Source organism: Chiloscyllium punctatum, chromosome 20, assembly GCF_047496795.1.
Source record: "Chiloscyllium punctatum isolate Juve2018m chromosome 20, sChiPun1.3, whole genome shotgun sequence".
In the NCBI taxonomy this organism is placed as follows: domain Eukaryota; kingdom Metazoa; phylum Chordata; class Chondrichthyes; order Orectolobiformes; family Hemiscylliidae; genus Chiloscyllium; species Chiloscyllium punctatum.
In genome coordinates this window covers 89,711,989-89,728,279 of record NC_092758.1, presented here as the reverse complement: position 1 = coordinate 89,728,279, position 16,291 = coordinate 89,711,989, and the positions used below count along the sequence as shown (strand labels likewise).

The 16,291-nt window shown below is 39.3% G+C and overlaps 1 protein-coding gene across 2 annotated transcripts in view; it reads right to left on the bottom strand.

Moving 5' to 3' along the window:
- The window catches only part of LOC140492260 (lysine-specific demethylase 3B-like), a 129,443-nt gene that overhangs the window by 29,536 nt on the left and 83,616 nt on the right, over positions 1–16,291 (bottom strand). For both annotated transcript variants that reach the window (XM_072591195.1, XM_072591196.1), the window contains exons 11-16: positions 15,892–16,093; positions 12,911–13,125; positions 6,492–6,644; positions 4,561–4,668; positions 2,328–2,455; positions 637–964 (exon numbers count right to left, since the gene is read on the bottom strand). In XM_072591195.1, coding sequence (XP_072447296.1) covers positions 637–964; positions 2,328–2,455; positions 4,561–4,668; positions 6,492–6,644; positions 12,911–13,125; positions 15,892–16,093 — 1,134 coding nt within the window. The remainder of the gene's footprint in view (positions 1–636; positions 965–2,327; positions 2,456–4,560; positions 4,669–6,491; positions 6,645–12,910; positions 13,126–15,891; positions 16,094–16,291) is intronic.

Genomic DNA, 16,291 nt, shown 5'->3' with positions numbered 1-16,291 from the left:
AAATCTGTACTGTGAATTGAAAGATAGCTGGATTAAAAATGTGATGATTATGATCTTTAAGTGAAGATGTTGGTTCCTGAAAATATACCCATGTTGATATGTATTAATTCTTATGTTGATTTCCTCTATGCTTCATTGGTTCTTTTTCCACTCAAATAATTTCCTTAATTCACTTAACTTTAAAAAAAAACTCCCCCTCTCCTGTTGTCTACAAACCTTCCTCAGTTTTACGAACGTGCTGATGGTGTTCGGTGTTTGCCATCTGGTGACAAGTAATGGCTACTACACCCGTGCAATTTTTAGAGTCAATAATCATTTTAACCATGATCTGGATTTGTTCAATTTGAATCAAATGTGACAAATTTGTACCTTTAACACAACCCTCAATGCATTAACATAATTACTAAATGACATACCATTGCAAATGTTAAAATGGCTGCCTCGCAACTGTCACTAAGTACAGAAACAAAGGATTATTTCTGCAGTTAAAAACATTTGCAAAGCCCTCTCCCCACCCAACAGGCAACAGCCCCAGCATCCCATTCCACTAAGCAAAGTCTAACATGCTAATCACGAAGAAAAAGAGTGGCATAATCATGAAATAGCCTGGAAATTAACACTCAAAAGGAAATTTACCTTTCTTTTCTTCCTTTGCTTTCTGTGTAGCTAAGTCAGCCAACCAGTGTAATGCTGACGTAGTATCTGCTGAACTCAGTGAGCCATCCTTCAAGCCAGCTGTGGTGGATACCCCTTCGTTGTCACTTACAAAGCTCAAATTATTGCAACTGTTCTCACCCTGGCTCATGGTACTGTTTTCACTCGCCTCACTGCTGCTGTTGGCTGGGTCTGGTTTCACTTCCACTAGACCGCCATCAGGTTGAGGTAAAATAATGGAGCCTCCACTGCCTGCTGACACCTCATTCATAGCAAGTGCACTGGTCGGATTTGGAAGAATAGTTGAAAGCTGAAGAAAAAAGTCCAGAATTTAAAATTAATTAAAAGAATTTAGAATTAATTTAAAAATGCCAAGATTGGATGAAATGCATAGAGGTTTGCATACCAAATCAAGCTGTTCAACCTAAGAAGCTTGTATTGTTTATCCATTCCCCATGCAAACAGTTATCAGTTTCTTAATATACTTAATCTCTATTATTTCCATATCCCTCCATCCACCTATTTGATCCTCAATAGTGACATAGTTTTTGCCTCAACAAACAACCCTGCAGATGAATTTTATAACCTCCAAATTCTTTGAAGAAATTTTGCTTTAAATCATGTCATCCTTGAGCCCTCAACAATTGGAAACAGTATGCTTCAATAAACCATAATTTCAGAAATTTAAATATTTCTGTTTTACTGACCAGTTTTCAGTACTGTTTCTACTTTAAAAACTAAAATTTTTCTTCATATTTGCGTTTCTCTGTACCAGTTAATATCACTAAAATTTTCTCTCAGCCAAAATGCTACCCTAAGATCATTTTTACATTTCCTCAGTTCATCATTACCTCTTGGCTTTTATATTCTTTCAAGGTCCTGTCCCAGCATTCCCACATGTCCCCTTTCTTTCCAATCGCTGTTTGTTTTCTTCAACCAAAATGCAACAAATGAACTGTTTATCTGATCATGAAATATAACTATCACAAGTATCATTTCCTATTACTCTGCTTCTGGACCATTAGGATATTTCAACTTCCTTTTTATGCCATAATTAATTCCTTACCCTCTTTCCCCATCATGCACTTTACTAGAACTTCCCTTGTGCAAACAACAGTGCAACTAAAATAATAAAAAAAAAAGCTCAAAAAACTAAGCAGGTCTAGCAGAATCTGTGAAGAGAGGAATAGTTAATATTTTGGGTAAATATAACTCTCATTCAGAATTAGTATATTCCTCAGCTTTTGGGATATCTGTTCCTCACATTTTAGAACGTATGCACAAGGCTTCTCAATGCAAAATACACAGATGTTCCTATTATGAAAAGCTAATTTCATAGGAACAGAAGCACTGGATTAGCTTAATGGTGAAAGTGCCTATCATACAAGATCCATTACACAGGTTTTCTCCAGATATTTACTCAGCTGTCTCTAGTTTTCTGATAGAAACAGACACTGCTTCCTACATTGAAATCCATTTCTCATTCCTACAATACCCCTCTACAGTTATTGTTGAAATATTTTCATCTCCCATTTTCGAACTTTGCCACTTCTTGGTTTTAAGCATATCGATGTTTATTTTGTCTGCACTCTTTAAAATGCTTCAGAAAAGGTAGTAGATTTTAAGTAAACTACTCTTGAATGCTACGTTCAAAGGCCGATAATAAAACGTACCTGTGACACTCCATTTGGTGCTGCTGGCTTAGGCAGAGGTTTGAGCTGTTTGGTAATACAAGGGCAGTTCGCTTTGATACCCCACTTTCCCCTTGTTGCATGGACCATATCTCCAATATCATACAGAGCTGTAGATTGAGAGATGAATATTTTCAGAAAGGCCATTTCTTTTGAAGGCTTTGATTGTTCAATATACCTCAACTAATAGCATCCTTTTAGCAACATGCAGAAGACAGTAAAGACAGAATGCAGAAATTGTAATATCCAGAAATTATATACAAAGCTGAACAATTTCATAGCACTAGTAACAAAAACAGGAAGGGCTTTAAGATTAGATTTAGCATTCGATGCCAAGTGTTACAACAGGGCAATAAGCTGCTTTGCATCAGTTCAGTGCAGACAAGATTACAGATGTAGGGTCCTTTTCCATAAACAAAGATAACTGCAATGCACATATGATCAGAAAATGCAGATGAGTGCATTTTGATATATTTCAACATTACATCGAACGAATATGCTCACATAATACATTTGCTAAGGGAGAACAAATTCAAAAATTGTTAATTTTTCTAAAATGTCTCTTTAAAAATTAGATACACGAAATAAACTGTAAACTTGTTCTTCAGCCAACAATAACAAAGGAGTAAAGATGCAACTACAAAACTAAGTGGGGCAAGAAGACCTGCCTTAATTCTTTCAAAGGTCTGCAATAGTAGGGCATTTCTGCCCCAGTGAGATAACGTTGGTGCCTATAAATATATGACAGTTGAAAGAACAAGAAAGAATGTGTAGTGCATAGGAAGACTACATTCAATGGAATTAGAGGCGGTGATGGCCTCGTGGGATTGTTCACTATAGCTACACAGAAACTCAGGAAATGTTTTGGGCAACCAGGTTCAAATCCTTCTAGGCAGATGGTGGAATGTGAATGAACAGAATTGTGGAATGAAGAGGCTAATGATAACTGCAAACTCACTGTTGATTGTTGTGGGAAATAACCATTTGGTTCATTCATGTCCTTTAGGAAAGAAAACCGCTGCTCTTATCTGGTCTGGACTAAAACAACTCCAGATCCATAGCAATGTGCTTAACTCTGAACTGTCCTTGGGTAATTAAAATGGGAAATAAATACTGACCATGCGAGCAATGCCAACATCCATGAATGAATTAAAAATAATCTCGGCTATTAACTTGCAGTAACCAGCCACCCCCATATTACCAATGCTAATACTTAGCCACATTCCAGGAAATGATTTCTTCCTTCAGAATAACAAACATATTTAATTTTGGTAGCCATTATGCAAGACAGACGCAATTTGGCTACAATAATGCACAAAGCTTCTACATAACAATTGAGTTAAGGTGGCATGTTGCACAGCAGCAGGAAATCAACGCTGTTTGCTACATTCTTGAAAGGAGACGGATTAAATAATATAAACAGCAGCACTTTACTTATGCCATAACTATTTAACCTAACTGTCCCTAGCAACGATTTGTATTTCAGGACAAGGAATCTCTGCAATCAAAGAATTTGCTACCAAATAGCATCTGCAGATAGTTTTGTATTTAAATTTGCAAATGTTACTGCATCCACTAAAGAAATTATTTATATTATATTAGTAAGTACTTATCCAGATATTATGTGCACACTCTTTACCATCTCAAAGTTTGAATGTACAGTCAAAGAAACCCTCAGAAAATAGTAGCTTTGGCAGACAGAAAAAAAGTCTTCAAGTATTTATTTTCTGCCCACTGTTCCCAACTTAAGACAGTGGTCAAAAGAATGCACAAATGCAATTCTACAATTTCTAATTATTAGCAGAAGTAGGTTTAGAAATATGACAGAGCTGACTAGGAACCCACAGGCAGTTATTCATTAATAAAATACAAAATGTTTAAACAAAACCAAAAACATCAAAGATGCTGGTGTGCAAGTGCTCCAGTTGGCCAATTTTAGCAATACAGACTTGTGTCTATGGTGTCACACATGGCAAATTTCTAATCTCAAGTTGACACCTATCTTACCAAATGAAAGTGAAATGGAGAGATTGCTTGTAGCCAGGTTATGCAGCAATGAAAGAGACTTAGAACTGATTTATTATGTGATGCAAAATGTTAATAGCATCATAAAAATATATTTATGGAAAAATGTAAGCTCATCAGCTTCTGAATAAGTCTCTTTTTAATGCCTGAAGGAAAGGTAGTTTTATGAATTAACGGATCATATACTAACCAGTGCTAGGAATAATTTGCGTTGGCATTAGATTCTCTGGCTCATGGGTCTGTCCCTTAGCACACTTTAACCAAGAGAAAACCTCATCTTCGAGAGTGTCATCATCCACTGAAAGGAAAAATACAAAATAAATTGAACATCACGCACCAAAAAGACAAAGGAGCATAGAATAATGTAATTGTTTATTTATTACTACAGATTGCATCTATAATCAAGATGCTGCATTCGCATTTCTCAACTTGTCTGGCATTCCCACCATGGTTGGGTGGTTAATCTCAAAACAAATTTACCACAGCCAAAATATTGCTCTTCAATGTCTAATCATCCATGCATACAAGGATAACACATTTTATCAGCTTTTGTACTGTCTGTAATTCTGAGCTATTCTCACTGTCATAAGGTAGAATTACATCCATACTCCTCCAGATGACTTTAGTTGTTTGCTCATACTAACTTCTGGGATTTCTGCTGCAGCTTTTTTGGTTAAATTTGCCATAGACTTGCCAAATAGAGCATTTGGTTTCAGTAATGACCAACAATAACTTGGAGATTATGCCCTGAAATGCATCCTTGAAAAATGGTTTAGTTAATTTCACTTCACTGATCTCGTGATCTTGCATTTGTCCATAACAATGTCACATATTTTTACCTCCTCAATCTATTCTAAATCTTTATATTTGGCTTACCCATTTCAAATTACTTTGGAAACACAACTTGTTTGGCACATACGACAAAAAATTTCATTTGTAAATCAGTTTTGCCCATTGTGAACAACAATGGCCGCAACACCATACCTTGTGACACCTGCAAAGCTTACAAATCTCATTCAAACTTACCACCGGCCTGTGTGCAATTTTCGGTCCATCTCACATATTTCAAATGTCAAATGTTTTGCTGGCATATGAATAGATAAAACCATCTATAGGCTTTACTTTCATTCAAGACAAAAGTGAGGACTGCAGATGCTGGAGATTAGAGTCAAAAGCGTGGTGCTGGAAAAGCACAGTGGGTCAGGCAGCATCCGAGGAGCAGGAAAATCGACGTTTTGGGCTGGAGACTTTCATTTGCTTTCAATCAAGTTCTACAGCCCAGTGATCATCTCAGAAATGACCATGTTGCTTATTTTGTCATTGTTAACTCTTCACAAGCATACATTTGTACTTGCACTCAAACTACTATGTCCCAAAGACACCAGTTTTTAACAGCTTCCCCTTCTCTCTGGATCTTTTTAGCAATGTCGTATGAATCAGAAGGCAAGTACTGTCGCAAGGAGTGCCAAACAAAATCTAATACAGCGCTACAAAAAGCAATATTAGGACAGCTTCATGCATGATGTAGGTTCGAGGAGCAGCTTAAAGGATAGATTGAGCGTTTGGGAGGTAGTTCCAGCGTTTAGGGCTGGAACACACCAGAGATATAGATCCCTCTTCAGTAACTGGTGGTATCTCCAAGACAGCCCATGCACATCATTAGATCTTGATTACCATACCCTCAGTTCAAGGTAGTTCTAAACTGGCTTAACTAGAACAATTTCTTATGTGCCTGTTTAGTCACACTGTCAATATCAAATTTCTGTTCAGGCAATCTGGATTAACTGCGTAAAAAACAACCCATCACTTCACTGTCACTCTCAACTATCCTTTTGCAGCTCAAAAGCCTCTTACTAGCACAACTTTATTATATTCAATTTACATTTTAGTTAATTCTGAAAACAAGCTTTTTAACAAGGGCAAGATACACAATAGCTAAGATATTCGCCATTTCGCAGTTAGTAATAATACTTTGCCCTTCTTTTCTGTACATGTGCATGGTAGTTATTAAGTCAAACACACATTTTTACAAAAAACATAACTGTGTCTCAAAACAGGTACTGTTTTATCACACTAATCCTTCCAATTTAACAAGTTTTTGTATTCACATCCTCTCCATACCTTGTGGTGGTCGCCCCTTCCTCATCCTGTAGCAATCGAGACACACACCAAAACCGCACTTCCGACACACCCAGTGGATGTTAAAGAGAGTTGTTTCACATGCATCACACATCTCACGAATACCCCGTACAGCTCGCTTCCATGCCAGTTGTTCTACAAGCAACAAAAATAAAATATAGCCAATCACACAACAGGATATTAAATAAGGCATTTACGAGACTCACAAAAATGTTTATCAATTTAAACAAGGATAATTAACATTGAAATATTGCCAAAATTTGTATTTCAGACATTGCAATCATTCACAAATACAGATGTCTAAAACAAAGCAAAACGCAGTGCATTGTATCAAATAGATACAGGATATCTTCAATTTTAGAAGAGCTTCATAGTTATGTACAAACATACCACAACCATTCAGCATTGTGGTTGTAAAGACAGATTATTTTAAATTGGCCAGGAAAGGCCGAGGCTGTATGTTAAGTTTGCATAATGGTAAAATCAGGTTAGATATCCCATAGCAAGGTAGACACAAAGAACAGGATGTTTATTTCTGCAGCCTATGCAAATTTGATGCGAATCTGTGAAAGCGAAACATATTTGTTGTTGGTTGGGGCACTGGTCATGGTCATAACTTATAAAACTGGGCAAAAAGACAACCCAAATGTGGTCAACATCCTTTTTTGTTTTTGCACTAGCAACAGCAGCCAAAAGGTTACATCCAGATTTTTATCACTTGTGAATAACCTTGGAGATTTTTATTTTTATTGCCTGCCAGGAGATTGACAATAACTATTGGCATATGACCCTGGTTGTTAATCAGGACACCAGAGCATTATGACTGTATGAGATAAGATGAACGGACAGGCCGATCTTTTCCTGTTGTTCATCTCTTGAACGTTCATATCATGCTATATGTGCCTTCTTAAAATTCCAGATTCCTTTCGATGGTGTGGCTTCAAGAAGCTCTTGCAAAACTGGAGTCAATGAGAATCCGGTCAAACCTCTCTGCTGGCTGGATTCATACCTGGCACATCGGATGATGATTATGCCAGTTGGAGACAGTCATTTCATTTCCAGGACATTGCTGTAGGAGATCCTCATCTAGGTTCAACCATCTTCAGCTGCTTCATCAATCACCTTACCTCCATTATAAGGTCAAAAATGGGGACAGTCACATATAATTAAACAATGTTCAGCACCATTCACGACTCCTCTGACAGTGAAGTAGTCCATGTCCAAATGCGGCAAGACCTGGACAATATCCAATTTTGGGCTGACAAGTGGCAATAACACTTGTGCCACACAATGACCATCAGTGACAATGATCACCCCTTGACAATCAATGGCATAACCTGTACTGAACTTCCCTACAATCAACATCCAGGGGGTGACTACTGATCAGGAGCTCAACTGGACTTGCCATATAAATAGAATGGCTCGAAGATCAGGTCAGTGACTAGGAATGCTTCAGTGAGTAACCCCCCAAAGCTTTTCCACCACCTAAAAGGCATAAGTCAGGAGTCTGATGGAATAGTTTCTATATGCCTGGATGCACATAGCTCCAATAACACTCAAGAAGCTTGAAACCAACCCAGGCCAAAGCAACCTGCTTGATTGGCACTGCATCTACAAACATTCACGAGCACTGCAATCTGAAAGAACAAGGGCAGCAGATACATGGGAACACATGGAAGCTTAGAGCTAGGACGAACAGAGTTGTCGTCTCTGGTTTGTTAACCGTGTCATGGGCTAGTAAGGCAAGGAATAGGGAGAGAGGGGAGTTGAATATGTGGCTACAGGGATGGTGCAGGGGGGAGGGTTTTGGATTCTTGGATAATTGGGGCTCTTTCTGGGGTAGGTGGAACCTCTACAAGCAGGATGGTCTTCATCTGAACCAAAGGGGTACCAATATCCTGGAGGGGAAGTTCGCTAAGGCTATTGGGGTGGGTTTAAACTAATCCAGCAGGGGGATGGGAACCAAAATTGCAGTTCCAGTATAGAAAAGGTTGAGAGTAGCGAGGTCCGAATTAAAGTGTCAGGGAAGCAAGATGGCACCGGCAAGCAAGGAGTTGATTTGAAGTGTGTCTACTTCAACACCAGGAGATTCGGAATAAGGTGGGTGAATGTGCTGCATGGGTTGGTACCTGGGACTTCGATGTTATGGCCATTTCGGAGACATGGATACAGCAGGGACAGGAATGGTCGTTGCAGATTCCAGGATTTAGATGTTTCAGTAAGAACAGAGAAGATGGTAAAAGGGGGGGGAAGTTGTGCCATTGTTGGTCAAGGACAGTATTACAGTTGCAGAAAGGATATTTGGTGACTTGTCAACTGAGGTAATATGGGCTGAGGCTAGAAACAGGAAAGGAGAGGTCACCCTGTTGGGAGTTTTCTATAGGCCTCCGAATAGTTCCAGAGATGTAGAGGAAAGGATAGCAAAGGTGATTCTCGATAGGAGTGAGAGAGACAGGGTAGTTGTCATGGGGGAATTCAACTTTCCAAATATTGACTGGGAACACTACAGTATGAGTACTATAGATGGGTCAGTTTTCGTCCAGTGTGTGCAGGAGAGCTTCCTGACGCAGTATGTAGACAGGCCTACAAGGGGCGAAGCCACATTAGATTTGGTACTGGGTAATGAGCCCGGCCAGGTGTTAGACTTGGAAGGAGGTGAGCACTTTGGTGATAGTGATTACAATTCTGTTATGTTTACTTTAGTGATAGAAAGGGTTAGGTGTATACCACTGGGCAAGAGTTGCAGCTGGGGGAAAGGCAATTCCGATGCGATTAGGCAAGATTTAGGAAGCATAGGATGGGGAAGGAAACTGCAGGGGATAGGCACATTAGAAATGTGGAGCTTATTCAAGGAAAACCTCCTGTGTGTCCTAGATAAGTTTGTACCTGTCAAACAGGGAGGAAGCAGTAGAGCGTGGGAGCCATGGTTTACAAAGGAGGTGGAATCTCTGGTCAAGAGGAAGAAGGAAGCTTATGTTAGGATGAGATGTGAAGGCTCAGTTAGGGCACTTGAGGGTTACAAGGTAGCCAGGAAAGACCTAAAGAGAGAGCTCAGAAGAGCCAGGAGGAGACGTGAGAAGTTGTTGGCGGGTAGAATCAGGGTAAACCCTAAGGCTTTCTATAGGTATTTAAGGAATAAAAGAATGATGAGAGTAAGATTAGGGCCAATCAAGGATAATAGTGGGAAGTTGTGTGTGGAGTCAGAGGAGATAGAGGAAGCACGAAATGAATATTTTGACAGTATTCACTCTAGAAAACGACAATGTTGTCGAGGAGAATACGGAGATACAGGCCACTCGACTAGGTGTGATTGAGGTTCACAAGGAAGAGGTATTAGAAATCCTGCAGAGTGTGAAAATAGACAAGTTCCCTGGGCCTGATGGGATTTATGCTAGGATCCTCTGGGAAGCCAGGGAGGAGATTGCCAAGCCTTTGGCATTGATCTTTAAATTGTCATTGTCTACAGGAATAGTGCCAGAAGACTGGAGGATAGCAAATGTGGTTCCCCTGTTCAAGAAGGGGATTAGAGACAATCCTGGTAATTATAGACCAGTGAGCTTTATTTCAGTTGTTGGTAAAGTGTTGGAAAAGGTTAAAAGAGATAGGATTTATAATCATCTGGAAGAGAATAATTTGATTAGGGATAATCAGCATGGTTTTGGGAAGGGTAAGTTGCGCCTCACAAACCTTATTGAGTTCTTTGAGAAGGTGACCAAACAGGTAGATGTAAGTGAACCGGTTGATGTGGTGTATGTGGATTTCAGCAAGGCATTCGATAAGGTTCCCCCCCAGTAGGCTATTGTACAAAATGCGGAAGAATGGGATTGTGGGAGATATAGCAATTTGGATCAGTAATTGGTTTGCTGAAAGAAGACAGAGGGTGGTGGTTGATGGGAAATGTTCATCCTGGAGTCCAGTTACCAGTGGTGTACCGCAAGGGTCGGTGGTGGATCCACTGCTGTTAGTTATTTTTATAAAAGACCTGGATGAGGGCGCAGAAGGGTGGGTTAGTAAATTTGCAGATGACACTAAGGTCGGTGGAGTTGTGGATAGTGACGAAGGATGTTGTAGGTTACAGAGAGACCTAGATAAGCTGCAGAGCTGGGCTGAGAGTTGGCAAATGGAGTTTAGTGTGGACAAGTGAGAGGTGATTCACTTTGGAAGGAGTAAAAGGAATGCAAAGCACTGGGCTAATGGTAGGATTCTTGGTAGTGCAGGTGATCAGAGAGATCTCGGTGTCCAGGTACACAGATCCTTTAAATTTGCCACCCAGGTTGACAGTGTTATTAAGAAAGCATACAGTGTTTTAGCTTTCATTAATAGAGGGATCGAGTTCCGGAACCATGAGGTTATGCTACAGTTGTACAAAATTCTGGTGCAGCCACACTTGGGAGTATTGTATACAGTTCTGGGTCACAGCATTATAAGAAGGATGTGGAGGCTTTGAAAAGGGTGCAAAGGAGATTAACTAGGATGTTGCCTGATATGGAGGGAAGGTCTTACAAGGAAAGGCTGAGGGACTTGAGGCTGTTTTCGTTAGAGAGAAGAAGGTTGAGAGGTGACTTAATAAAGACATATAAGATAATCACAGGGTTAGATAGGGTGGACAGGGAGAGCCTTTTTCCAAGTATGGTGACAGCAAGCACGAGGGGGCATAGCTTTAAATTGAGGGGCGATAGATTATAGGACAGATGTCAGAGGTAGTTTCTTTACTCAGTAGTAAGGGTAGGGAATGCTTTGCCTGCAACAGTAGTAGATTCACCAACTTTAAGTACATTTAAGTCGTCATTGGGCAAGCATATGGACGTACATGGAATAGTATGGGTTAGATGGGCTTCAGATTGGTATGACAGGTCGGCGCAACACTGAGGGCTGAAGGGCCTGTACTGCGCTGTAATGTTCTATGTAATTGCAGTAATGTGAAGTACATGGAATGAAGAGGATAAAGGATTGCTGCATGCTGCTGCAACAGGGGAAATTCAGTATAGTAGGAGCAGTCCAAGTGGGGAATTTGGTCACCTTAGGTTTGTTGGGAAAACAAAATAGCTGACAGTGAGAATGAGAAATGCAACCAACTGCTCTGTAAGATTTGGACAGCAGGATGAGGTCCAGTAGAGATGGGTATACAATTTTCCTTAATTTTTGGAATTGCAGTCTGAGAAGCACAGCTGAATGATGAATATTCTCATCAGTTGTGGTAGGGGAGGCAAAAGGAGAGACAAAGGGAAAAAGCTGGGATTGGAGCACTAAGGTAAATACATCTCACTTAGAAAGAGGGAGATGGAGAGGGCACCACATTGGTTTGGGGTAGACAAATAGCTTGGGAAAGGGAGATGGGTGTAATCACTTCTCCCCAGTTGAGAAAAGGTGCAATGAGCAACAAAACCTATGATGTGGCATGGATGAGTTGAGAGTGGACCAGCTGCTCCATTGTCAGAAGTCTCTATTCTCTCTCAGACCTCCACCACTTGTAACTGTAAGCCACATACTTTCTATAAATGCCAAACATAATTCCAGTTGTATCACTTTCTAAAGCTCATTTGGATAATGTACATCTATGAAACATATTTCCTCTGGCAAAAGCAAAGTCATGGGAGATTTGAGTATGCATATAACCATTACATTTCACACACTTCTTTCATACAGCAAACATTATATTTAGTTCAAAAGGGCAAAATAAATCATTGATGCAAGCATGAATCAAATCTTAGCACCAACATTTCCTTGAGACAAGTAAAATTCAAATAATTTTATTTTCTAAACAAAGAGCCCAAGAGTGCTACTTTTATGTCAAAGTCTGCAATTAGCTACAGCTACCAGCAGTAGAGATCCTGTGAAGTAGGTAGAAAATGTAAAAGGGCTGGAGATGGAGACAAATTACTTGCACACTGCAGGGACTTGTGAATAAAATACAGAAATTCTGCAATGTAATTGTTTTTATGAAAGTTAAATCTTTTCTGAGAGAATATGTCACTGCAATTACGTTTTGCTTTCAAATGATCAAATTAAAGGAATTACATTCCACGAAATGACACAGTGGGATTTGAGCTTGCAATATTAGCCTAGTACCATAGACGTGTACAGGAACTCAATGAGCTGGTTGATATTGAGCAGTAGAAAACAGGAACATGAAGAGGAAATTCCACTGTTGACTTGTTTATAGTCCAACTGTAAACGTATTCAGCATACTCACAATCAAAATTCTGCCAGGTGACAAACTTCTGCTTTGAAAATCACAGCTATTGTGCCCCAAATGTCCACTGTGAATATTCGCATAGAGATAAAAATCTGTGGAACGTTTTAGAGACCGTTTTGCCAGTCAGAACTAACATACGCCACAATCTATTAGGTTTTGCCTCGCATTTTAGCTAGCATATTGCTTACAAGAAAATTTAACTTACGGTGGGGTTCTACCAGAAGCATAGCCTCCTTCTCAGACATCACAAGTTGACAAAACTGGTCGCCAACATTTGCCAAAATGTACTTGGATGTTTCCAAATCCAGGCCTTCTGCAGGTGTACGCGATGGGATCCAAAGACTCAGGGCTTCAGCATCACACTGTCTGGGATTTAGAAAACCCCCAACACGTAGGACACCAGTCCTAGTAAAAGCTAATCTGGAAAAAGATTACAACATGATGCATTACATTGCCAACATCTCATTTGAACATGTGCACGAAAGATTAATTCGAAGACTAACATTTATAAAAATATGGACCATCAAAATATAAACTCTCAGTTTATGAACCAGCATCAATTTTGGCCATTGCTAATGTGCTGAAAATACAAGAGTTCCCTCATTGGTCAAGGTCCAAACAAGCTGATTATGCACACTGTTGTGCACTGGATGGAAAACAACCAAGTTCCTTTGCATTTTTAATGTCAAAGAAAACAGAAATTTAAAGCAATCCAGACAGCTCCATAAACGCATGATCAGATCAAGGCCATAATTAGAAAGTGATTTGCGCATTCACTACTCGAAGTTGGTGAATTTCTTTTATTAATTTATTCTAAAAAAATTAAGATAGAGAAGGAAAAGTCACATTGTTATTGTTTCACATCCTCTGGAAGTTCAAACACTTTATGACCAATGAATTATTTCTCAACTGCAATCACTCATAGGAAAGTGAAAATTTATATATGAAGCTGCACAAATATCAACAAGTTTAACTATTTTCTTGATACTGACTGAACAACCTATGATGGTGGTCAGGATACCAGAAGAACCCTTTTCAAATACCACCCAAATCCTTTATAACCACTTGTAAACGTAGACAGGATTTGGCTCAACTTTAAAATCTACAAGTCAGCAACATCACAACTCATTACGACAATGCACTGGAAAGCAAGCCCTGTTATTGTCACAGTCACATCAAATTATCTATAGACCCCAGTTTACTTGATTGACAAGCAGGTTAAAAGACAACACTCACCAGGTTTCAGTTCTTTGCAAGAAAATAAATTACAAATAAACTGTCTAACCAACGGCCAAAAGGACATGACAAACTGCTATTACAAATTTGTAACTTAAAACACTACCCCTTCTTAAATTTCCACTTTAAACATACAGACAGACACACACACACACAGGCAGAGAAGACAATTAGGGTGGAAAATGGGAAAAAGGCATTTGGACAAATACATGGATAGGAAAGGTTTAGAAGGATATGGGCCAAGTGCAGGAAAATGGGGTTAGCGTAGATGGACATTTTGGTCAGCATGGACCAGTTTTGGCCAAGGGCCTGTCTCTGTGCTGCAGGACTCAATGACTATAAGTTTGATAGCACCAGTCATTCCCAGAGTTCCCTTAAACTGTTCATGCTGCTACACAGACCTCCAAGCTCCACGCAGAACAGTAATGTCCACAACCAGAAGTCAATGGATCCACACACTGATATACATGTACGGACCTTCTGAGCAATCGCACAGCTACACAGCCTATGAGGAAACATTGTCTGGACCACAGTATTCAATGAGTTCTTTTATATCTTTTCCTTTCAATTCTTTTTTAGTTTTTTGCTGTTGATACAACTGTTTTTACACTGATGCTCTTTATTCACTGGTTGAGATTTCATCCTTTCACTATCTGTGAAGGAGTTTTATTCGTCCTTCAACAGGGAACTTGCAGAAAAAGGCAAGTGCAAGACAGCTACCTTTATTGGAGACTTTCTGGTATCTCTACACAAGATATGAGAAATATTAAGATGCTAGCTGTTTGCAGGCTGATGCTTTATTGCTGTACTCATCCTACACAAGCCATGGTGATCTGGTCAGAAGCCAAAACGTCAAGCCATTCATTTTTCTTTAGTTAAGAAACAAATGGCTCTGTGGCCTTTGCTTTTACTGTCATTATTTAACACAGCATTAAGTGTTGTCATGAATGTTCTCCACAAAAAAATGATTTTAAACTAGACATCTCTTTGCACAGTCTCATTAATTTAATTTTCTTAAAATATGGACTTTACATGCATACACCCTTATGAATGATGAAGTGCCATTTCAAACATGTCTCATTAAAAGATATGTGAGACACAAACAAAATTCAAGAACTTCACTCCCCCCGCACCCTTGGTTTATTTAAGTCATATGGAATCTTTTGCCATTATTTAAATCCTTAAATTAGTTCAGCATTTTGCATTCATGATAGCCATCTGTAATCTCATTATCTTTGCCAGCAAATGTGAACATTTTATACCGTACAGTTGAATCAACAGACTCCACCTAAACAGTCGTACATTTGGAGTTTAAACTTTTAAATGAGATCTATTTTCTCTTTCCACTTCCAATTCTAAATTTGGTCTTATTTGCATTTTCATCTCAAGCATGAATGGTTCAGATATACGATGGCAAACAAATTTTTTCCTCAAAATAACACACTTTTGCACATAACAAACTTTTTCACTTTCATTTTCCTCAGAATAGTGAGGTCTTAGCTAACATCATTTCACTGCAGAGGCTGGGTAATTTTAACGCAAAAGTTAGTACCCTTTTTATTGCATCTCAGATCCCAATCTCCAATTTAGATTTAGTGCTTAATATAGCCTCCACTGCATTAAGACAGTCTGCAGCCTTAAGCTAGAGATTCCACATTCATTAGTGAGGAATTCTTTCCCTCAATGAATTCAAGTTTTCTTGGCTTATCGAGTATTCCTGTATGACATGGTTAATTAAAAGTGCATTCTTTCCTTTACAGCTCCTTTTACTCTTTCACCCCCAATATACTTTGGAGCCTCCTTCTTTCCCTCTGCACCTTTTGTGTAGCCAACTTCTTGCCCCCACCCCTTCTGCCCCATTCATCCCCTCCACACTTCTTCCCGGTCCCTTCACCTGAGGGCTACCAGGTGCATTTTGACATCTACTGTCCGATAGATCTGTTTACTTACTTTCTGAAGTGGAAGAAACGACAGGAAACCGTCGATTCATCATGATCTTTAAACTTTCGGTAACGCACTAAACGACATTCTCTGCACTTATGTAGGTGCGGTGCGACATTGATACATGAGCCATCTTGCAAGAAGGATTCTCCAGACTGCTTCAGCTTTCTCACCTTGCACATATCCTTCAAAACCGACTGATCAACAGAAACTGATGGACAGAAAAAAAACTAAATAAAGAACTCATCAATTATACATGAGGAAAAGCAGCGTTCATCAATAAGCATACCAAATAAGTCTTACTTTTAGCCAGCTTCTTATATTGGCTAGCTTGTTAAAAAAATTCATGGGTTATGGGCTATTAATTATAGAGAAACCTCCATTATCCAGCATTCAATTATCTGAATAT